General features: G+C 50.2%; 2 protein-coding genes and 2 non-coding genes across 10 annotated transcripts in view; 2 read left to right on the top strand and 2 right to left on the bottom strand.

The window, feature by feature from the left end:
* The first annotated feature begins 1,643 nt into the window (after positions 1–1,643).
* On the top strand, positions 1,644–14,815 carry LOC128628376 (protein disulfide-isomerase A4-like). Of its 4 annotated transcripts, none has more exons than XM_053671950.1 (5): positions 1,644–1,782; positions 7,324–7,422; positions 7,724–7,889; positions 11,841–12,046; positions 14,489–14,815. In XM_053671950.1, the coding sequence occupies exons 2-5, from the start codon at positions 7,356–7,358 to the stop codon at positions 14,713–14,715; spliced, it is 666 nt and encodes a 221-aa protein (XP_053527925.1). In that variant the 5' UTR covers positions 1,644–1,782; positions 7,324–7,355; the 3' UTR covers positions 14,716–14,815. The 4 variants fall into 4 exon arrangements, with proteins under 4 accessions (XP_053527925.1, XP_053527924.1, XP_053527926.1 ...); XM_053671949.1 differs by lacking the exon at positions 1,644–1,782 and adding an exon at positions 1,789–1,987; XM_053671951.1 differs by lacking the exons at positions 1,644–1,782; positions 7,324–7,422 and adding an exon at positions 1,789–1,987.
* The window catches only part of LOC119039561 (zinc finger protein 786-like), a 26,243-nt gene continuing 18,374 nt past the window's right edge, over positions 14,808–22,676 (top strand). Inside the window, exons 1-2 of one of the 4 annotated variants that reach the window (XM_053671941.1) lie at positions 14,808–14,890; positions 14,973–15,389. In XM_053671941.1, the coding sequence (XP_053527916.1) occupies positions 14,816–14,890; positions 14,973–15,389 (492 nt within the window). In that variant the 5' untranslated portion in view covers positions 14,808–14,815. Of the gene's footprint in view, positions 14,891–14,972; positions 15,390–17,512; positions 19,183–21,341; positions 21,452–22,676 lie in introns of those variants that run through there. The other 3 variants (XM_053671944.1, XM_053671942.1, XM_053671945.1) reach the window with 3 other exon arrangements.
* TRNAC-GCA (transfer RNA cysteine (anticodon GCA)) lies at positions 17,635–17,706 on the bottom strand. The gene has a single exon. It is a non-coding gene; the product is annotated as a tRNA-Cys (tRNA).
* TRNAC-GCA (transfer RNA cysteine (anticodon GCA)) lies at positions 18,773–18,844 on the bottom strand. The gene has a single exon. It is a non-coding gene; the product is annotated as a tRNA-Cys (tRNA).

Here is a 22,676-nt window from a genome sequence, read left to right as displayed (position 1 = left end):
AAACGCAGCCCTGGGGACAAGCCCGGGGCCGGTTCTATGACTTAATAATCTATTCTCATAACCAGTTGGAGATCTTGGAGACAGTCACAAAAATATTCGTGCTCTCCCTTCCTACCCTCAGCACAGTGGCCTCCCAGCCTGCTTGTACCCATAACCAAATCAGATGAGATTTAGGGATAAAGAAGAAACAAAGAGCTTTAGAACTAGAAAAAAAATAATGTTTTGCTATTGAATAAACTGCTGCTATGCAGTAAATGCTTCTGAAAAGTGCACATTACTTGAATTTCCCAAGGAGTACAATATCGATTTCATAGAGAGGTTTCCTCCTACACCTTGCTTCAGCAAAGTGTCTTAGTGAACCCGTTGCACTTGTCCCACATCTGGGTAAATGGTGCTCTTGTTCCTCTCAGTTTAGGAAGGATTGATAGGAAACTGCCATGGATGACAAAAAAATTGTGGTTGGACTCGATCTTTTTGACCTGTTCTTTAAAATTATATTGAACAGTTCCATATTCTACATTCATAGCATTCTAACAAATCACTTAATGTATACTGTGGCATTAAGTTATACCACAGTATAACTTAAATGTCTTTCTGCCCTACAGAAATGAGGGGAAATGACAGGTTCACGCAGCTCAATAAGAATGTATTAAATTAAAATTTTCTAATTGCTAAAGGTTGTGAGAGCCCGGCTTTCTGTCTTCCTCACTTGATAATCTGTATACATAGAAAGATGCTCCTGGACTCTCGAGGGTCCGCTCGCCCCATTCTTCTATAACTCTGCAGGCATACTGACCCTAGGCATTAAAGAAATATCAAGCCCTAATACATATCACAGCCTTGACATTCAAAAATCATTAGCTTAACCTAGTTTTCTTCTCCTAAGTTGTCAGGAGGGAAAAACCTCAAGGTTATATTTAGGCTTTTGTAAACCCCTAGGCTTGCCCATCTGATATTTCAGTTTTGCAGAAAATAACGAGAGAAATAAATAACATGAGGCAAAGTTTAGACACGCATCTGATGACATATTCACAGATGAAACCACGGAGAGAAGCTTCTCTGAATCCCAATTCTGGATTCCCTTAATTGCATGCTCATCCCCTCTCCAAGCCCAGTATATGTTGTAACCTAGGAAAGAAATGCTTTTACTTGCTTAAGGAGAAAAAAAGAAAACTAGAAGCCCACGAGAAGACTATCTCGTTCTCTTCTTATCAACAGACTGGTTCGGATCCCTCTGCCAAAGCGATCCCTGCCTCTAGGAATCCCAGTGGGCCCAGCTAACAGCCCCTCTTTCCACCTCTCTTCTGAGGACACGTGTTCTTCCTGCCAAGCCCAGAGGCCTTCCCCAGCTCCGCCCTGTGCCTATTTCTGGGCCCCACCCACCTCGCCGCCGCCCAATCACATCAAGGACCCCGCCTCCACGGCACTAGCCTTCCGCCTTTGTTCTCCCTCCCTCCCTCCCTCTTTCAGCCTGTGCGCTCCCGGCAAACCGAGTGGCAGCTGCTGATTGGTGGCCGCCGCACAGCGAATCAGAAGGGGGCACCTTACGTTAGGACCCGGAGCTTTAAACGTTGGAGCTGCGGGCGCGCGGCGGAGGCTGGGGAGGAGGGCGGGGCGACTGTACTGGGACCCGCGGCGAGGCGCACGAGCTTCGGGTCCTGGAACGGGCTGGGATTGGCCAGCCCTCGGCTGCCCTTGCCCACAGCCAATCACCTGCGACGACTTCCTGACGGTGTCGCATTTCGTCTCTTGGTTTGGACCGCTGGAGCAGTCCCCCACCAGGTACTGGGTAGTTCAGGGGCCACTGGCGACTGAAGGCAGTGCTCCTACCGCCGTGAAGAGGCCGGGGATAGCTGGCGTGCTGGTCCTGCTCCTGGCATTGACGCAGCTGCTGGCCGTGGCGAAGGCTGGGGAGGTGGACGGACGTGAGCGCCTGGGCAGTGGGCCGGGCCTGCGGGCTCAGAGCTCGGCGCGGCACCGGTGATGGGTGAGACCTGGGACTAGTGGGTTCTGTGAGGAGCCTCTCCAGGACCGATACCAGCGCTAACTTGTTGGAGTTTAAGGGGCGGTGGCAGGTGGCTAGCATCACATAGATTCTGGGAGACCAGCGCGGTGAAGGGGCCGGGGCGGCGGCTGCGGGGCCTCTTTGCAAGCCCCGTGACACGGAGGCTTGGACCGGACAGGGTGCAAAGTGGCTTCAGTGCAGTTGGCTCTTTCGTTCTGATTCTGCTCCGATTTTCCTGAGGTCCAGGTTTCCGAGGAGAAGAGTTGGGGAATTGTTTAGAATTTCCAGGAGAACGCGCCCAGGGAGTGTGAAGGAGACGGAGCCACTGATTTTCAAACAGGATTCATAGGAGACTGGGGACTCGCGCCCACCAACCATTTTACTTTGAAAAAAAAAAGTAGATTTGGAAATAAGTACCCTAAGGGTTCCGATCTGAGGGATAAAGGGATGGCTTGGTTTGCATTCGGAGGTACCAGTCCCTCAGGGAGCACTTAATGAGCACCTAGTATGTGCCAGTCACTGCTCCTGGGTTCCGGGGGGCCAAGAATGGGGCGTGTAGTCTCTGCCCAAGAAGCGCCCGCCCTGGCAGAAACCTAGGACTGCTACTAGTCATTGGTCCTGCACTTTGCTTTGAAATCAGCCAGCTCAGAACAAGTGGATAAGAGGACTTTGATAATTAGAACGTACAAGGCACGAAAAGAAAGCTACTCCTAGAGAACAGGGCATCCTGTTACTGGTCTCAGCTTTCCTCCTTGCTGGTCTTTCTCCTGATGACTAGTTTTTTTCTTTTTTTTCCCTAGTGAGTTTGTTTCAGTGTAATAACACCCCTTTTCCAATATTAGTGTGTAGGAAAGTTTGAACCTTATACTCTTTCAAGCAGATTGAGTAACTTCTCTGGGGTCACTGAATGGAGAAGCTTTACCCAAATAGAAAATGAGGTAAAAGCCAGCACCTAGTAGAAAAAACACCTGCGGAAAGTGACTAGATAGAAGCGTGGCTTTACGAATGTGACTTGGGGCCTTTACCCAAATCATCTGGTGCTTATTTAAACACAGAGTCCCAAAATATACCTAAGCAGAAGGAGCAGTGTGTGTGTGTTTGGCTGGGGACATTTTAAACAAGTTCTTCATGGTTCATAGATGGAATAAACTTTGAGAGGCACATTTAAGTTTGAGGACCAATGGAGATGGAGGATACTTTTTGGAATGTAGCTACAAAGTAAAAACACTTGGCCATCAAGGGCTACTGATAACCAGCACGTTTATCATTTGGCTCCCAGGTCACTAAAGCAGTGGGGGCCCTGGGAGGCAGTTGCCTCTGGGCCGAGCCCCGGAACTCCAGAGTTGTCTAGGCCAAGGCAGGTCTCCCACCTTCGTCCTCTGGGGTGGGCTGGCGCTTCTAGCCTTTGTCTGGACTCCCTCCCGTCCTTCTGGCATCCCTGGCCCTTTTGTTTCACTGCCTGCCAGGGATAAGACTTATACTGTGGGTGTAGGTTGGGGCCGCATTTTTCTCTGCCCCCAAGGTTCCAAGTCTGCAAGGCTTTTAGTGGTGCTTGTCTCTTTCCTACATTGTAGATTCAAACGTCACAGTAGTGCCTGGGCTCTAAATGTCCCCTGGGAATGCAGTTACTAAACAGCGTCAGCGCTGATGACTTAGCCTCAGTTTGCTGGGCTTTCCTCCCTCAGATTAGAAGTCACCCATACTCTCCACCCAGCACCCCCCTTCCCTCTAGCAGTCCCCCACTTAGTTCATGTCCATGGATCTCACATGTGAGTTCTTTGGCTTCTCCGTTTCCTATACAGTTCTTAACATCCCCCTGCCTATTCTGTACCTACGAATTTGTACTTAACCCCTGCACCTTCTCCCCCATTCTCTCCCTTTCCTCTCCCAACTGGTAACCATTCAAATGATGACCCCATCTGTGATTGTATTCCTGTTCTGGTCGTTTGCTTAGTTTGTTTTTTAGATTCAATTGTTGATAGCTGTGAATTTATTGCCACTTTAATGTTTATAGTTTTCATCTTTTTCTTAAATAAGTCCCTTTAACATTTCATATAATAATGGCTTGGAGGTGATGAACTGCTTTAGCTTTACCTTATCTGGGAGCTTTACCCTTCAATTCTGATTGATATCTTTGCTGGGCATAGTAATCCAGGTTGTAAGTCCTTGCTTTTCATCACTTTGAGTGCTTCTTGCCAGTCCCTTCTGGCCTGCAAAGTTTGTTTTGAGAAATCAGCTGACAGTCTTATGGGAAACTCCTTTGTAGATGACTCTGCTTCTCTCTTGCTGCTTTTAAGATTCTCTTCATCGTTAACCTTTGGCATCTTCATTGTGATGTGTCTTGATGTGGTCCTCTTTGTGTGCATCTTGTTTGGGACTCTCTGCTTCCTGGAGTTGCATGTCCACTCGCTTCACCAAGTTAGGGAGGTGTCCTTTACTATTTTTTCAAATAAGTTTTCAATTTCGTGCTCTTTCTCTTTTTCCTCCTGAGACCCGTGTGATTCGAATGTTGGAGCGCTTGAAGTTGTCCCAGAGGCTCCTTACACTGTCCTTGTTTGTTTGCATTCTTTCTCCTTCTTGCTGTTCCAATTGAATGTTTTTTCTTCCAAATCATTAATTTGAACCTCGGTTTCCTCCCCTCCACTGTTGTTTAGTTCTTTTTCTGGAATTTTTACCTCTTCTTCCATTTGGGCCATATGTCTTTGGCTCCTCATTTTTGGCAGCCTCCCTGTGTTGGTTACTATGTATTAGATGTGCCCTGGCCCCATTTCTTAGCAGCGTGGTCGAATGTAGAGAAACACACCTTTAGTTGGATGGGGCAGAGCCTTCGGTAATTTCAGGGCGAGGCAGCCTGTGTGAACCAGGTTGATGGGGTCTCAGGTATGGTACTGCCGTTCTGTGGCTGTGAGGTGGGGGAGGACTCTGAAAAGGCGGTCGCTGCTCCCTGGCCTCTGGAGTGTTGTTCAGGAGGATCCCGTCACCCTCACGCCAGACACTTCGGTTCTTCCCCATGTGCCACTGGTGCCCTTCCAGCTGCTGCCCTGGTGCTGGAGCCCACAGGCTGTGAGTCTGAGTAAGTCCTAAGTCTGTTACAGGCCCTTTAAGAGCAGACACCTGAGAATCCCAGTTTCTTCCATAGCCTCCCCAACCCTCACTGGTTTTAAAACCAGAAGTTATGGGGACTTATCTCCCTGGCACTGGAACCCTGGGCTAGGTGATCTGGTGTGGGAGTGGGATCCCTCATTCGCAAGATACCACTCCCGATTTTTATGTGAGACCAGCCCATTCCAAGTCTCTGCCCCTCCTACCTAAGTGAATGTGGCTTCTTAATTCTTTGGTTGTCAGACTTCCTGTAGAGCTCGATTTTCTGACAATTCTGGGTAATAGTTCTGTGGTTTAGTTGTGATTTTTGCTGTGGTTGTGCGAGGGGACCAGCTGTGTTTACTGATGCCTCCATCTTGATCGGAAGTCTGAGAACATCTGACTTTAAAAGTAAAGAGTGGTCTCCCCACGAAAATGTAGGGGCTTTCTCTGCAGGGAACTGTGGGTTTCTAGTAGGAAGGAGTATAGAGCCAGCACCTTCTCCAGTAACAGAGGAATCGGTCTTTATCAAGAAATGAGTTACCCTCAGCTCTGGCCTGTGGTAACTCACAGATGCCCATTTCATCACGACAGCCCCACCAGCATGAGTGCTCACGGACCACGTCAGGCTGTGTGTGCGTAAAGGAGCTTTGCTCGTCCTTTTTGTAAAATTCTCTTTAGCCCAGTGTGTTGGGTGGGTTATGAAGTCCGTCTCCCTCCCCTGGCTGTGTCTCCTGGCTTGTAGAGCAGACTGAGTTCCCCAGTGCTTTACGTCCACTCTTTCTCCAGTCTTTCCATTTGCCTGCAAGTAAATTTCATTGTGCAAGTAAATCTGACTGGGCGGAGCAGCCAGGCAGAGAGAGTGAACATGTGTGCATTGCCCGCAAGTCCCGCCTAACTGGCCACAGCAGTCATCCAGCTCAAGTGAGCATCCAGACCTGGGCCAGGGTGGACAGTGCCTCCTAGGTGCCCCAGCAGGAGCAGAGACCGCCCCCCCCTTTCCCCCGCAATGTCCAGCCCCCAGCTTTGCAGCCCTCAGGCAGGTCATTTGTGCAGGACTTGAGGGTGAGGTTGTCTTCCCCAGCATCCTCTCTCCTTCCCGTCTGGGAAGCCTTGTTCTTAGTGCTGCCCAGTGACATTGCTGGCGCCCTGGGGCCTCTGCAGGCCTGTCCACCTGACAGGGTTCCTGCGTGGAGGAGGGGAGTGGTGGGGGGCCAGGGGAAGGGATGTTGGAGAGCCGTGACCCGAGTACAGGGCCTGGGCGGGGAGGAAAGCAGAGGGCAGGGGAGGGATCTTGTCCCAAGAAACATGGACACCTGCTCGGTTCGTTCCTCTCAAATGGGTGGGTTTTCTTTGGGGGTGTAGAGCTGTTTCTCCCTCCCCCCACAAAGGGATGTGAACGTCAGGAAAAGACAGTGAGGTGTTTAAAGGGACATGGTTGAGGAAAGTGGCTGGAGGGGTGGGGGTTTGATTTGCTTTAGGTGACTTCTCTGCAAATTGTTTGGTTTTAATGAAAATGAACAAGGCTCCCCCCACCCCCAGACCAGTTCCCTGGCCCCTCTGAGCAGCTGCAGGGCCAGCCTTGAAGTAGGTGAGGGAAGATTACTTAGGGGCAGGGTGGGGCTGGGCCAGTGCCAGGGGTTCGAGGGTCCCAGGAGCAGGTTTTCATGCCCCGACCTCACCCTCAGCCCCAGACTTGGTAACTGTCAGCCTCGCTTCATCTCCTGGGAAGCATCTCCAAACACGAATAACTGGCCCCTGGAAATGTTCTGGCTTCAGAGTTAATGAAATCCTCGCACAAGCTGCCCTGGCTTCAGGTGCCCTTGCTGGTGTGAGCAAAGCTGAAGGACCTGGGGAATGAGAACCACAGTCCCACGGCGCCTGGTGTCCATAGTTCAGAAAAAAAAAATTAACCCGGAGCTCCACCTGGTGGGAACTATATGTGAGGTGTTTCTGAAGTGGCGGGTCAGGGCCGAGCTGAGCCTGGCTGCAGGGCAGGGCCTGGGGAGACTGCAGGGCGAGGCTGACGCTTGGTTGTCTGTGTTCCGGCAGGAGGCATGCCCAGCGGGCCATGGGTGCGACCTCTGGGGAGGGGGCGCTCCTGTGAGGCATTTAGACTTTAAATTCTAGGTCTGGTTTTCAAATATCTTTTTTTTTTTAAATAACACATTCCTTTATTTTATTTTATTTTTTAAATTTACTTTTTTTTTAAAGATTTTATTTATTTATCTTTACAGGGGAAGGAAAGGAGAGAGGGAGAGAAACATCAATGTATGGTTGCCTTTTCTGCATCCCCTGCTGGGAACTGGCCTGCAGGGAACCAGCCTGCAACCCAGGCATGTGCCCTGACTGGGAATCCATCCGCGATTGTCTGGTTTGCAGGCCCCCGGCTCAATCCACTGAGCTACACCAACCAGGGCTCAAACATCTTTTAACCGTGGCACAACCACCCAATTCCCAGGCTTAGAGTAGAAGTTCTGGGGGGGGGGGCAAGTCTGGATGTCACCACCGTGTCTGGTGGTGGCCCCCAGGGACCACTCAGGACTGGGGTGGCACATTTTGAAGGGTTGAGGTGACAAGAACATTTTTGAGGAGAGTCGGCCAGTTTCCTAACCAGTCTGGGTGTTTTGCACTCAGATTCTAATAAAGAAGACGCCATTGAGGATGAGGAAGAGGAAGATGAGGAGGAGGAGGATGACTTGGAAGTTAAGGAAGAAAACGGCATCTTGGTCCTAAATGACGCGAACTTCGATAACTTTGTGGCCGACAAAGATACGGTGCTGCTGGAGTTCTACGCCCCTTGGTAAGGTAGGGGCCTGGCGCGCCTGCGCGGGTCGCCTGCGCGGGTCCCCTGCTCGCCTGCCAGAGCCCTGCAGGGTGGGCGTGGCTGGGAGCAGGGGCATAATTAGCCGCAGATGGAGGGCCGCCAGGAGCTCAGCGCCCCGCCAGTTTGCATGGAGCAGCCGAGAGCCAGCCCTTACAGAATGCGGTCCCCAGTGATTTAAAATAGGAACTTGTCCTCTGATGGTGACAGCTGGGGAAGCGGCTGGCGATTCACAAGTTATGGTGACACGGAAACCCGCGTCGGTGACAGGCATCCGACCCATCTCAAGGCCACCCACCCCCCTTCTGCGGCATTAGGGTGGCTGCCCCGACACCCCGCCCCTCCCCTGTCTCACCCTCAGACCGCGGTGCCTGCGTGGGTGGCCACCGGTGTGCTCCTCCCACCCGCTCTCCTCCGCGGTCTCACAACCCCTTCTTCCCCTTCCCCCACCCCCTGCTTCACTTTGGAGACAGTAGTCAAAATGTACATGTGTGTCTAATGCTTGATGTTCCAACATAGCATATGGTGTTTTATTTTTATTTTTATTTTTTTAACTTTTTTATTGATTATGCCATTACATTTGTTCTATTTCCCCCCTCCATCCTGCATGCCCCTCCCCCACCATTTCCCCCTTTAGTTCATCAACAGGTGTCTCAAATTCTTTACATTCTGTATTTCCCCTACTATTCTTACTCTCCCCCTATCTATTTTCTATCTACTGTCTATGCTACTTATTTTCTGTACCTTCTCCCCCCTTCTCCTTCTCCCACTCTCCTGTTGCTAACCCTCCATGTGATCTTCATTTCTATGATTTGCTCCTGATCTAGCTGTCCTTTTAGTTTGTTTTTGTTTTAGGTGTGGTTGTTGATAACTATGAGTTTGCTGTCCTTTCACTGTTCATCTTTTTCATCCTCTTTTTATTAGATAAGTCCCTTTAACATTTCATATAATAAGGGCTTGGTGATGATGAACTCCTTGAATTTGATCTTTATCTGTCCTTCCATTTTAAATGAAAGCATTGCTGGATAGAGCAATCTTGGTTGTAGGTCTTTGGTTTTAATGACTTGAAATACTTCTTTCCAGCCCCTTCTTGCCTGTAAGGTCTCTTGAGAAATCTTGTGACAGTCTGATGGGAACTCCTTTGTAGGTGACTGTCCCCTTATCTCTTGCTGCTTCTAGGATTCTCTCCTTCATTTGAATCTTGGCTAATGTAATGATGATGTGCCTTGGTGTGTTCCTTCTTGGGTCCAACTTCTTTGGGACTCTCTGAGCTTCCTGGATTTCCTGGAAGTCTATTTCCTTTGCCAGATTGGGGAAGTTCTCCTTTATTATTTGTTCAAATAAGTTTTCCACTGGTGGCTGTGCCTTTCCCCCTTCTGGTACCCCTATAATTCGGATGTTGGGGCATTTAAAGATGTCCTGGAGGTTCCTAAGCCTCTCCTCATTTTTTTTGAATTCTTGCTTCTTCATTCTTTTCTGTTTGGCCCTTTTTTTCTTCCTTCTGGTCCACTCCATTGATTTGAGTCCCAGACTCCTTTCCATTTCTGTTGGTTTCCTGTGCATTACCATTCATTTCAATTAGTTTAGCTTTCATATGTTTCTCTAATTTGTGATTAAAATCAACCAGTTCTTTGAGGATCCCTATAACTAGTGTTTTGAACTGTGCATCTGAAAGTTTGGCTATTTTTTCATCGCTTAGATTTATCGGCTCTGGGGCTCTGAGTTGTTCTTGAGCCATATTTGGTCTGTTCGCACCGGTAAGTAAGTGGAGCGAAGCCTTAGTTGTTTACCAGGGCAGGGCCACCCAGGTCGCTGGTTTGTGATGCTGTGTGTGCGGGCGGGTCAGAGAGGGAGTAATGGCCGTCCTCTCCACTCACCCAGTCCGTCCCACCACTGGCCCCGGCCTGTTCATCCTAGCAGAATTGTGCGAGCCTGCTGCTCTGGACTGTGCGGTCTCAATGCTCACCTCTTCACTGGTTTATCTGCATGCAAACGCACAACCTACCGCAGACAGCCAGCCGCACCTCTTCTCTGTGTGCGCCCGTAGCTAGCCCGTGATCCGCGCCTTCGGCTGCTTGCGCACCACCAGGTCAGGGATCTTTTTGGTCAACCGGCTCCACTGCTGGCTTCACCCCCCTTACCAGGTTAGCCGAGCATTTCGTCCTTTTTTCGGACTCCGTATTGTCGATTTTCTGTGTGGTCTCCTTGTGTTTATTGTTGTTAAAAATAGTTGTTCTTAGATTTGGTTGTGCACGGAAGCAAGGTGGGTCCACCTACGCCTCCATCTTGGCGGAAGTCCCCAGCTCAGTATATGGTGTTTTAAAAGAATAATTTATTATTATTTTTAGAGATGGGGGAAGAGAGGGAGAAAGAGGAGGGAAGAAACATCAGTGTGAGAGAGAATCATGGATCAGTGGCCTCGCCCACACGCCCTGACCAGGGGCCAGATCCACAGCCCAGGCACATGCCCTGACCGGGAAGTGAACCCCGACCTTTCAGTTTATGTGCAGGGGTGTTCAGCACGCAGGCCAACACAAAATTGTAAATTTACTTAAAACCTTTTTTTTTTTTTTGCTCTACCATTTTCATTAGTGTTTGTGTATTTAATGTGTTTCCCAAGACAACTCTCCTTCCACTGTGGCCCCGAGACGCCAGAAGGTTGGATGTCCCTGGTATGAGAAAATGCCCAGCCTACCGAGCCCCGCCGGCCAGGGCCAACTTAATTTTTTTTTTTAATTTACTGAGGCAGTGGGAAGAGGGAGAGAGGAAGGGTTTATTGGTTGATTTGTCGTTCCACTTAATGTAAGCGTTCATTGGTTGATCCTTGCATGTGCTCTGACCAGGGATCCAACCCACAGCCTTGGTGCATCGGGATGGCGCTGCAACACGGCGCCCCAACCCACTGGGACACCTGGCCAGGACAGTGTTCAAACTTTTTAGCCTCGGGATCCCTTAACACTTATAATTTGAGGACCCCAAATAGCTTTCATGTGGATCATGTTTATCAGTACTTAGCACATTAGAAATTAAGGCTGAGAAGTTTTTCTTAACTTTTTAAAAAGATTTCATTTATTTTTAAACAGAGGGAGGGAAGGAGAAAGAGGGAGAGAAACACCAATGTGTGGTTGCCTCTCATGGGCCCCTACCAGGGACCTGGCCTGCAACCCAGGCATGTGCCCCGAGACTGGGAATCGAATCAGAAACCCTTTGGTTCACAGGCTGGTGCCCAATCTGCTGAGCCATCCCAGCCAGAGCTAAAACTGAGAAGTTTTTTAAAAAGTACTTGTTTTTGTGTAACAGTGACCCACTACAGGTCAACATCAGAATGCTGATGTCACTGTGAGTTGTAGCCTCGGGAAAAATCCACTGTGAACTTCTAAGAGAATGAGTGAAAAAGACGAAAAATGTTTGTTTGGAGTTTTTAAAAGATTTTATTCATTTTTAGAGAGCGGGGAAGGGAGGGAAATAGAGGGAGAGAAAAGAGAAACATCAGTGTGTGGTTGCCTCTCAGGCGCCCCCTACTGGGGTCCTGGCCATAACCCAGGCATGTGCCCTGACTGGGCATGGAACCAGAGACCCTTGGGTTGCAGACCGACGCTCAATCCACTGAGCCACACCAGCCAGGGCACATGAAAATGTTTTTGTATGAGTTTCACCTCATGGGCCCTTCACAAGGGGTCTCTGGACTGAACTTTGAGAAACGTATGGATGAAAAAACAAGGCTCAGAGACACTGAAAGAATGTGCCCAAAGCAGAGCGGGAGGTCGAACCCAGGCCTGTTGGACTTCCAGCCACCTGGGCCTTCCCGTCACTTCTGCTCCTAACTGCAGACCTCACCCGTCCCGATGCCCCGTTTCTGTGTGTGTGGCTGGAGTGAAGCCACCACGGGTACCATTAACCTGCTTTTCGTTCCCCAAACCAAACTCTTAGGTGCGGACACTGCAAGCAGTTTGCTCCAGAATATGAAAAAATCGCCAGTACCTTGAAGGAGAACGACCCTCCCGTTCCTGTTGCTAAGATTGATGCGACCTCGGAGTCTGCGCTGGCCAGCAGGTTTGATGTGAGTGGCTACCCCACCATCAAGATCCTCAAGAAGGGGCAGGCTGTGGACTACGAGGGCTCCAGGACCCAGGAAGGTGAGCGGTGCCTCGCTGCTAGGAGGAGTCGGGGCCAGGCCTCTCTCCCCCAGGGAGGGAGTTTGGGTACCAGAAAGGACTGGGAGTGCCCTCTGGGGTCAGCGGCTTCTGGGGATGCTCCTTGCTGGGATGCTCAAGGTGACCGAGATAAAAATGACCTTGTGTTTACATGGGAAGGGTATCTTACAAGAGTTGGAGCTTCTCCTTGGTATTCTGGAGCTGCAATTTTTATTTTATTTTATTTTTTGAGGGCAAGGGAGGGAGAAAGAGAGGGAGAGAAACATCGATTGGTTGCTTGTAACACACCTCCGAGTGGTGACCTGGCCTGCAGCCCAGGCATGTGCCCCGACTGGGAATTGAACTGGCGACCTCGTAGTTTGTAGGCTGGCGTTCAATTCCCTGAGCTACACCAGCCAGGGCTCCACAAAGTTTTTTAAAACACGCAGTACCCGACTGTTCAGTCAGGGGCACTGACCTCTTTTCCCTTAGGTTGTCAAATTAAAAAATGACAACAGCCAACACAACAATAGCCATCTGGTGTGAAGGAGTCAAAATTATACCTTTTTTTTTTGATCAGATGGGCAAGAAAGGGATTTTTTTGGTGTGCCGCAGACTTTTAGTAGTTTTTGTGCCATGGGACAAAAAGGTTGACAACTGCTTCTTCCAGAGCCGAGGCTCTCAACCTTCAGCCTGCCTCAGGGCCAGCAGAGCGGGGTCAGGGCGTCATGGGGACTTCGCGGAGCCCTGTGTCCAGTGTCCCCCTTCGGTAGTGTCAGGTCAGGCTCAGTGACACACATTTCTTACGAGCAGCCCTGGGTGTGAGGCTTCATACCCAAGCCCCACACTGAGACCGGTGGCGTGGGCAGCTAGCCGGTGGCTCTCTGAAACCAGGCCAGGGGGTCACTGCCTACTCCCGTTAAGCCTTGAGTGACTTTATTATACGAACGAAGAGATAAAATGGTGGTATATCCTTTAGGAAGAGCTCATCTCTTCGAGTCACTTCTGAAAGGCTGCATTCCGTCTCCCATTCCCAGGGGCGGAGCGGTAGCAGGACTAGGCAGGGTTTGCTCTCTCGGCTGTGCACCGGCCCTGTGTCCAGGACAAGTGCCTGCCCCTGGTCGGGCCTGGAGTCGCAGCAGGGATGAGAAGTCACTTGGGCTGGGTCTCAGAGTTCCTTCCAGTGGTGCGAGTCTGTCCTGAGACCCTTTGACACGGGCCGCCACTGGGGTGTGCAGACAGAGGCGCTGGCACCCGTTCATTTGCACTGAGTCGTACCCCCCAATGTCTGCCGGTCAGAGCGTGCGTTTCGTGGGCTCCTCGCCACCCTGTCCGGTTATGCGGCTGCCTGGCAGGAAGGTGGCAGCTGCAGCGGGTTCGTCCTGTGTCCTTCAGAGATGCTTTGTACACGTCCATGCTGGGGTGTGTGGGGGGGGGTGTTAAAGATTTTATTTATTTTAGAGGGGAAAGGAGGGAGAAAGAGAGGGAGGGAAACACCAGTGTGTGGTTGCCTCTCATGCACCCCCTACTGGGGACCTGACCCACAACCCAGGCATGTGACCTGAATCGGAATCGAACCAGTGACCCTTTGGTTCTCAGGCTGGTAGTCAGTCTACTGAGCTGTGCCAGCCAGGGCCGTTAGCAGATCTTCAATGTCATCTGTACCCTCTTGTTTTTACTTAACAAACATGTCTTAGCCGTGTTGGTGTGCAGGGAACTTAATCTGAAAGGAGACGGACAACAGTGTGCTGTGTTTTGGGGAAGTAAGCAGGCTTGTATATTTGGAGTTCTGTGGTCAGTGTTTGACTAGAGGGATGGCCCGGCTGGAAATCTGGAGAGCGGTGTTTGCCAAGGGGGCCCCGTGGCTCCTGTGAGTGCGTCTTAATGAACGGGCCTCCCCATCGTGACCGACGTGGGCTCTGGGCATGTCCAGGGCAGGTGGTTCATGCTGTGGGTGTGCATTCCAGTCTGAGAGCTTGTGCTGTGTGGAAGTGGCTCCCACCTGGTCCTTCGTGGGCTCCGCAGCCAAAAACAGGAAAGGAAGTGTGAACAGTTTGCTACCGCTGCTCCCCAGAACCACTTGGAAGATGGTTTGTGAGAATATGCTTGTCGCCTTCTGTATGTGCCTTGACTAGGAATCGAACCTGCAGTCTTTCAGTGTGTGGGAAGACATTCCAACTGCAAACAGGCCTCTTGGTAACGTGACACGGAAGTCCCCTGTCCGAGGCCACACATTCTTCTCTCTCTGGCCATGTTTTTCTCTCTGTTTCCCACTTGCTAATAGCTCTGTCCAGCCAGTGTCCCCTGTCCCTGAGGCTGGACTTGTAATTGATGTCCCCACATCCATCCCCCACACAGCTGCCTGACTGGCCCTCAGGTTTCTTGGTGAGGTAGACATCTCCATTGTACAATTCTGATAACGTTTTCCCTTTTTCTTGTGGACAGGCCCCAGAGAGGGACAAGCAAACAGGGGACGGAAGGCCTTCCACGCCTCCTCCCTCGCCCCAGCCGGCTGCCAAGAAGAACTCGTACCTCTATTCCACGGAGATCACACTGTGGACCGTGGTGGCCGCCGTCCAGGCCGTGGAGAAGAAAGTGGACTCCTGTCTGGCCCGCCTGCTGACTCTGGAGCGGCGGACGGGGTCGGCCGAGAAGAAGCTGGCGGATTTTGAAAAGACGTCCTCAGAGCTCGGGAACCAGCTGGAGGGCAAGTGGGCCGTGCTGGGGACCCTGCTGCAGGAGTACGGGCTGCTGCAGAGGCGGCTGGAGAACATGGAGAACCTGCTGAGGAACAGGAACTTCTGGGTCCTGCGGCTGCCCCCGGGCAGCAAGGGGGAGGTCCCCAAGGTAACCCGGGCACCTGGGGTGGGCCGGCCGGAGGGCCGTGCCTATAAGTGTGGGTGAGCTTTCCCGATGCCTGTGGTTCCAGGTACCCGTGACCTTTGACGACGTGGCCGTGTATTTTTCTGAGCTCGAGTGGAGCAAGCTGGACGAGTGGCAGAAGGAGCTGTACAAGCACGTGATGCGGGGCAACTACCAGATGCTGGTCTCCCTGGGTGAGGCCCCGCAGTGGCGTCCGGGCCTCTGCCCTCAGACTGGCCTCCTGCAGTCTGTGTCCTTGCTTCAGCTTCTGCTCCTCTGGAGTCTGCATCTCAGTGGTGGCCTGGGTGGCAGGGTTCCGCCCCGACCCAGCTGTCTCTCTCCGTTCTGTACACAGATTACGCCATCTCCAAACCGGACATCCTCACCCAGATGGAGAAGGGAGAGGAGCCTTGTCCTGAAGGCCTGTGGGGTCAGGACGAGGGGCAAGAGAGAGAGGCAGCTCGCCCAGAGAGGCCGGGCACTGGTGAGTGGGAGCGAGATGGGCAGGGCACTCGGAGCTGTGTCCCTGTTCTCCTGGGCTTCCCAGGTGTGCTGGGAGGCCGGGAAGGCAGTGCAGGCCCTTGACCCGAGGCAGGGCACGCCCTAGCCCAGGCTGGCCGGTCACAGGTGAGTGCCAGGCGTCAGGGCCCTAAGGTTTCTGCCCCTGTGTAAGAAGGTACACAGCCTGGTGGTGGTGAGGACTGTGTGGGATGGCAGGCTTTGTAAAGCAGAGCGTTTTACGGTAGGTGGGGACCTGCCGCTGTCAGTAAGTGAGCAAGAACTAGAGACAGGATTCTCCCGCCTCCCAAAGTGGGCTCAGGAAACACAGAAAAGCCGAACAGTCCCCTAAGTTTTAAATAGTTGCTCCAATAAACCATTTCTTTGAAACTTTTAGACAAAAAAAAATTCAGATAAGATAGTTGGATGAGTTTTATTACCTAGTTAGAGAAATAATAACTATTTTACATAAAGATCTTCCTGAGAGGAGAAAAGATGAGTACATTTGAAAGCCCCTTTTGTGAGGCCTTGAGCCCCAACCCCAACCTCGATACCAAAACCCAGCAGGTACAGGGGGAAAAAAATGTAAAGGCCAATTCCACTAAAAAATTAAATAAAATACGATCTCACTGAATCCACAGATATACAAACATGATAGCACTTCATGACTGAGTGGGATTTACATCCGGAATGCAAAGCGTGTTTAATTTTACAAAAAGCAACAAAAGAAATTCACCCCGTTAAGAAAGTAAAAGAGAACGATCGTGTGGGTATCTCAACAGATGCCATAAAGGGGGTTTCAGCAAAATTCCACGATAAAAACGGTTTTGCAAGCCAGAAACAGAAACGTCCTTAATTTGATCAGGGCCATTTACGAAATGGATAGTCCACAGCACGGATGTAACCGAGCCATGTTGAAATCTTTTTGTTTGAAATCAGAATGAGACGAGATGGTCAGTGTCCACCCGTTTATTCCACACTGTACTGGAGGTCCTCGTCAGCACAATCATGAATGGAAAAGACATACAAATACACAAGAATGTGGATAAAATGAAATAAAACATTTCCATTTTTGAAGATGATAGGAACCTCTCTCTAGGAAATTTAAACAATCAACAAATAAATTGCTAGACTTAATGAGTGCTTAGCAAGACTACTAGCACAGACCCCACATTCCCTTCCCGCCTTTAACTTGGCAAAATCACAACCTTTATTTATTTATTTATTTATTTATTTATTTATTTATTTATTTTCCAAGGATAAGAACACGTTTGTTTAACAACTTACAACGGCAATAGAAGTCAGCCAGCTGGGCTGTGTCTGCTCAGGAAACAGTTTACAGAAATGGAAGAAGGGCCCTCGGAACTTCAGAGAAAGAAAGGCAAAGGGGATGTGCCAGGGCGGAAGAGGAAGGGGCAGGGAAGGCAGACGTGTGCTTCCGAGAGGGGGCACGCCAACACCATGACCTTCAAAATGATATCATGAAAAGTATTGCATGCAAGTTAGAAAATCTAAATATCTTTGTCTTTCTCCAAAATGACATAAACACCTAAACTCTTCGGACCCCATTCCTTATATGTTGTTAACCATTACTTTAGTTCTGTCTTTAAAAAAAAACCTTATAATGAGACATTGATATTGTGTTGTATGATCAGGGATTTTAGATTTACTTACGTATCTTACAATTTCCTTGTTCCACTTTCCTTCTTGTAACTCAGCCCTCCCATCTGGGGTCATTTTTCTTTTTTCAAAAGTATATATTTAAAATTCTCTTTAGTGAGAGTCTGTTGGTGGTGAGCGCTCAGCTTTCTCTGTCCCTGAAGAACAGTTTAGCTGGGAATAGAATTCAGAGCTGACTCTGTTTCTTCTCAACACACCCGGTGCAGCATTGCGCCACCTCTGGCTTCCTGGGCAACTGCTGACAAGCCGACCAGCAGTCCAGCTCTTGTTCCTTTACAGGGGATCTCAGATTTCTCTCTGGCTACAGTGAAGGCCAGGTCCGCAGCCTCAGCCAGGAGATCACAATCACACTGGAGAGCAGGGGACCAGGTCAGGCGACAGTGGGAAGATCAGAGGACTTGCACAAACACATCACCTGAGCAGAGCAGCCCTACTGTTGGGTAGGACGAGTTCCCCTGCTTCTTCACCATTTGCAGGAGGACTCAGAGACCACATTAGGCAAGAGGAGAGAAAACTGAAACTCCTTTGAGACCTTTAGAGACTAAAATGCTAGGGGGCACCCAGATTTGAACTGGGGACCTCTTGATCTGCAGTCAAATGCTCTACCCCTGAGCTATACCCCCTGCCATACCAGTGGGACCCGATGAGCACCTTTTGCTTGTACAGCCACACCCAGAGTTCCTGCCCCAGATGCCCCTTCCGCGTGGCTCGGCTCAGTTGCCAGACCTGCTTTACTGCTAACTCATCCCCCCACTTTGAAGAAGCCACAGGTTCCCTTCTCCCATAGCACCACAGCCTCTCCACTGTCAGGCCCTGGAGCGGGGCAGTTACCTGGGGAGAAGCCATGACAGCTGGAAGGACCAACAGTCACGTCTGTGTAGTGGGTTCGTGCTGAGCACCTGAGAACAGACTCCCAAGTCCCTGTGGCCAGACCCAGCCTGGAGCCCCTCAAAGATGGGACTCCCAATATGCCAAGGTTGTACCAAGGTTGTATGTTCAATCCCCAAGGTTGTATGCAAGAATCAACCAATGAATGCATTGCTAGTTCAAGAACAAATTGATCTCTCCCTGTCTCTATCTGAAGTAGTGGGATTGGTTAACATGAAATATTATGGGTCTTTACTCCAACGTGATGGGTGTCCTAGGAAGAGAAGAGACTCAGGCTGAAGACAGAGGCAGAGCCTGGGTGATGCATCTACGAGCCAAGGAAGGCCCGGGGTCACCAACAAACACCAGAAGCTGGAGGGAGGCCAGGAAGGGGCCTCCTCTAGCGCCTTTGGAGAGAGCCCGGCCCCCCTGACACCTCCATTTCAGACGCTGGCATCCAGGACTGTGAGACACTACATTCCTGTTGTTTATGTTACCCATGCTGCGGTAGTTTGTTGCAGAAGCTACAGGACATGCTCGTTAGTGATAATCTGCATCACCTCCTGTTAGAAGAACTGGCTCAGGTTTTGTGTCTGGACTGGACCATGGGTGATACTAAAGTTGGTCCCATTGGGGTGCCAGGAAACAGACCCTGGAAGGAGGCTTTGGGGATGGATTTGGGCTTGTCCTTGGCCTTCTCGGCTGTGCCCAGTGCCTGACTGGGTCCTGAATCAGAAGAGATGCCATAAAGGGGGGACTAGAGTGCCTTCTCCATTGAAGTGACTTTGTCAGTTCAGCTCCAGGAGGAAAAGAGACTCTCCGAGGGGGCACCCGGATTTGAACCGGGGACCTCTTGATCTGCAGTCAAATGCTCTACCCCTGAGCTATACCCCCTCTTATTAACAGTGGTGTATAATTAATACACTTTACACCTCCACTCTCACACAGGCTGTTGATTCTGACTCAGCAGAGTTGCTAGTCCTGCTCAACTCTACTTGTAACTCTTAGGCCATAATTATTCTTTTTCCAGAAAGGCACCCTCTCTTCTGAGCACCAGCTAGAAAGGTCACCGAGGGTTCCATCTGGAGCAGCAAAGTCTGTACCTTGCTTGGTGTATCAGGCGGAAGATGAAGCCGAGAGCCGAGTTGCTCATTTCTGAGCGAGGACTAGACTGTTCTTCACCTGCTTATCAGTTGAGGCTACTTTCAAGTTGTCCACAGTGTGGGGCCGAGGTGAGCTCCTCCACCTCCCCTCCGAATCCCCCAGGCCTGGGGAGTATCTCTGGGGGGCAGTGGCAGCTGTTAGGTGGGCCTGCAGATATGTTGGCTCTGCCTGAGGCAGGATGAAGAATTCACAGAACCCTGGCTTCAGACACATGGGCCAGGCGCATAGTAGGCAGGGTGTGACACCTCCTTCAAAAAGGTTCCAAATAATCCCGGCATGACAGTCATCTGCCCTCTGTAATCGCCATGGGCAAGGTCTGCCAGTAGCAGAAAGAACGTTTGATTCTGTTCTGCTATTTCATCCACTGATGTGTCATCCAAGATCATGGTCAATTCCTACATTACATTCTGAACTCGCAGCCTCTGAACAAATGTAACAGACGGAACTCTTTCCCCCAAACACCTCAGTGTGCTTTCCATTATCTGGCTGCCTTGTTTGATGGGAGTTTTCCGTTTTCTCTCATTGTGAATTTTCATTTTCTCTCAAATGGTAAGAGGGCAACTGTGTCTCGGGGGAATTTCTCTACATCGTTCGGAATAAATGTCACTTACCATCAGATTTGTTAAATGATGGCCACGTAGGTGTTAATTCCTCCTGGATTAATCTGAATCGCCTAACAATCCACCATTGTGAGTAACAAGCGGCGGTGTACCCCTAACCCCTTGGCGTGTCCAGCAGTGTATCAATTCCCCAAGAAGCGCCTTAATGTTGGGATCCCTGAGTTAAACACAGAGGGAAAAATGTTGTCAGTCCACAACATTGCTCCCGTTTTTTATTCCATGACCTACTCTTTCAGAAGGCAGTTCTCCAGCTTGTCCCAGAAAACCTTTGTCTGCCTCGTGGACTGTCCATCTTTAACATGATTCCTACAGAAACATAAAGGTTTCCTTCCTTAGGGATCTTCAGGGCCCAAGTAAATGTTCTGTCTTTGTAGCACAACCTGTGGTCAGTTACCCGAGTCAGTCCGCTGGGATTAAGGGCGCCCAATGAATGAATGTCAGCGTCTAAACCGCAAGCAGCGGTGCCTCCTCTGGGTGGTGTGTTTCTGCAGGTGCAAGCCTCTGGCCGAGTCGATGGTGCCTTTGTGCAAAGGAAATGACACTCTGCTGTGGCCTGTGCCACGGTGTATGGGCCAGATGTCGGCGCTGGCTGGCCTCTTATCCCTGTAACCTCAGGACAGCTCTGCCTTTGCCTGGCATACATGGTAAAAACGCAGACCAGGCGGACCCTCCCCAGAGGTAGTGAGTGGCAGCTTTCCCAGGTGATTTCGTGCAAACTGAATTTGCAGAACATTTGATCTAGTGAGTGGAGAGGCTGGAGGGGGGAAACTATTTCTGTAACAGTGACTGGGAGTTACATGAAAAAATTAGAGCACTTACATTCTCAAATTATGGGCAGCTTTTACTTGTCTTAAATTTGCTTCATTTTATGTATCTGTAATTTTTACTTTTTAAAGGTTTTAGTTATTTTTAGGTTGGAAGGGAGGGAGAAAGACGGAAGCATCAATGTGGTTGCCTCTCATGTGCCCCCTACTGGGGACCTGGCCTGCAACTCAGGCATGTGCCCTGACTAGAAATCGAACCAGTGACCCTTTGATTCACAGGCTGGCACTCAATCCACTGAGCCACACCAGCCAGGGCTATGTATATCTGTAATTTAAAAAGATTTTGCTTATTTTAAAAGAGGGCAGGGGTGGGAGAGAAACATTGATGCCAATTGGTTGCCTCTTGTACATGCCTCAACAGGGGTACGGAACCCCTTACCCAGGCATGTGCCCTGGCTGGGAATCAAACCCCTGACCTGAAGGGATGATGCTTTGTGGGATGATGCCCAACCAGCTGAGCCACACCAGTCAGGGCTGTAAACCCCTGCCTCTATGTCTCCATCTCTGAAGCGTCCCCGTCCCTGTCCCCTCTCCATCCATTTCCAGCTGACTCTGCATTGCTGCCTCGGTCTTTGTCCCCTTCCAACTCTTGCAACTCGCCTCTGTCTGTATGCCACCCTTGAACCCCCAAGAGAGTGAAGGGGTCCGTTTCTCGCGGTGGCTGCTAACCTGGCAGCGGGAGGGGCGCCGGTGCAGGTACTCACAACGCCTGTGGCGTTTGCTCCTCCCGGCCGCAGGGGGCGCTGTTGAGCCGGGGCGTGGCCCGGCCGCGATTCCCAGTGTGCACTGGGGCGGGGCCTGCGCATTGGGGCGGAGCGAGGGCGGTGGTAGTTTTGTTGCTCGGCTGTGGGGGCCGGGCGGAATCACGAAGGGCCATGGCCGCGCCGGATTCGGTAAGAGGGATGTCTTGAGGGGACCCCCAGGAGCAGGGCGGGCCTTCGGTGTCCAGTTTGGCGGGCCGGCGGCGGACAGGTGGGGCGCCGTCTGGGTCCCCCTAGACTTGGGTTGTGGGGTCCGACTCTGGACGGAGCTGGTGATCGCCGCTCGTGGCGGTCGTCCGTGGCCAAACACCTGAACGAAGCCGAGCATGGACTTGGGGGAGCCTGGGCCCGGGGCTCCCGGGCGCGCAGCGGGCGGACAAGGAAAAGGACGGAAGGAAGAGCGGGGCCGGCAATGTGTGTTACACAGTTCAACCAGCTTTCGTTGTTGAATTCAGAGCTAGTGTTTGGAAAGATTTAAGATTCTGCCCGGTTGAAGCTACGCTTGGCAGCGGCTTAAATGTCAGCATTCAGCCGCTAACGTGTCAGAGTTTTGTTGAGTGTCCGAAGGAAGGATGGCGAGGGTACGTTGGAAGGAGTAGAAGTGGACATAAAAACTGGAGTACATACTATTTCATTAGCGTTTTGTTGAAACCGTGGTTTAGAGGGAGTGGCCATTATTTGTATGATGTTATCCTGTATAAACTTCATGTTGAGCGTTTAGGCGCAGTCCTAAACGAATTCATGAGGTCGTTGATTTTGAAATACTGTTCATCTCAACAAAAGACATAATTCCTGGGATTAAGTATAGAAAATATAATGCAGTACATTAATAGATGAAATGATAGATAAATGGGAGCTATACCGCTTTTTCCATTTGGTGGGGGAGGAACACATTGAGGTAATCACTACTGTGTACCATTAATAAGTTGCATTTTATGTATATTAAAAGTCCAAACATAAACAAGTGAAACTCTTTTGGAAGAAAATGTAGAATAACCTCAGTGTAGAAGAAGATTTCATAAAACACAGAAATCAAAGTAACTTAGGAAAAGGTTGATATATTTACATCAAAATTACAAAAATGATGTCTAGTATAAAACAGCATAAATAAAGTTAAAAATTTAGACACACTCGGAAAAAGCATTTGCAGTGTAATGTAGTTATCCCTCAATGTACAAATTATATAAAGAAACCCTAGAAATGAAGACAGGTGACCTAGTAAAAATACATTCAGAGGTTATGAACAGGCAATTCACAGAGCTGAAAACGGTGAGTGGACAATGGTTAAAAATTGTGACATTCAGACAATGGAACCCTATAGAAAATTACAGTAAATCTGTTCTCTATCAAAATGGGC

The sequence above is a fragment of the Artibeus jamaicensis genome, unplaced genomic scaffold (genome assembly GCF_021234435.1).
Source record: "Artibeus jamaicensis isolate MK-2021 breed Jamaican fruit bat unplaced genomic scaffold, CSHL_Jam_final contig_718, whole genome shotgun sequence".
NCBI lineage: Eukaryota > Metazoa > Chordata > Mammalia > Chiroptera > Phyllostomidae > Artibeus > Artibeus jamaicensis.
This window is presented reverse-complemented; position numbering and strand designations above follow the sequence as displayed.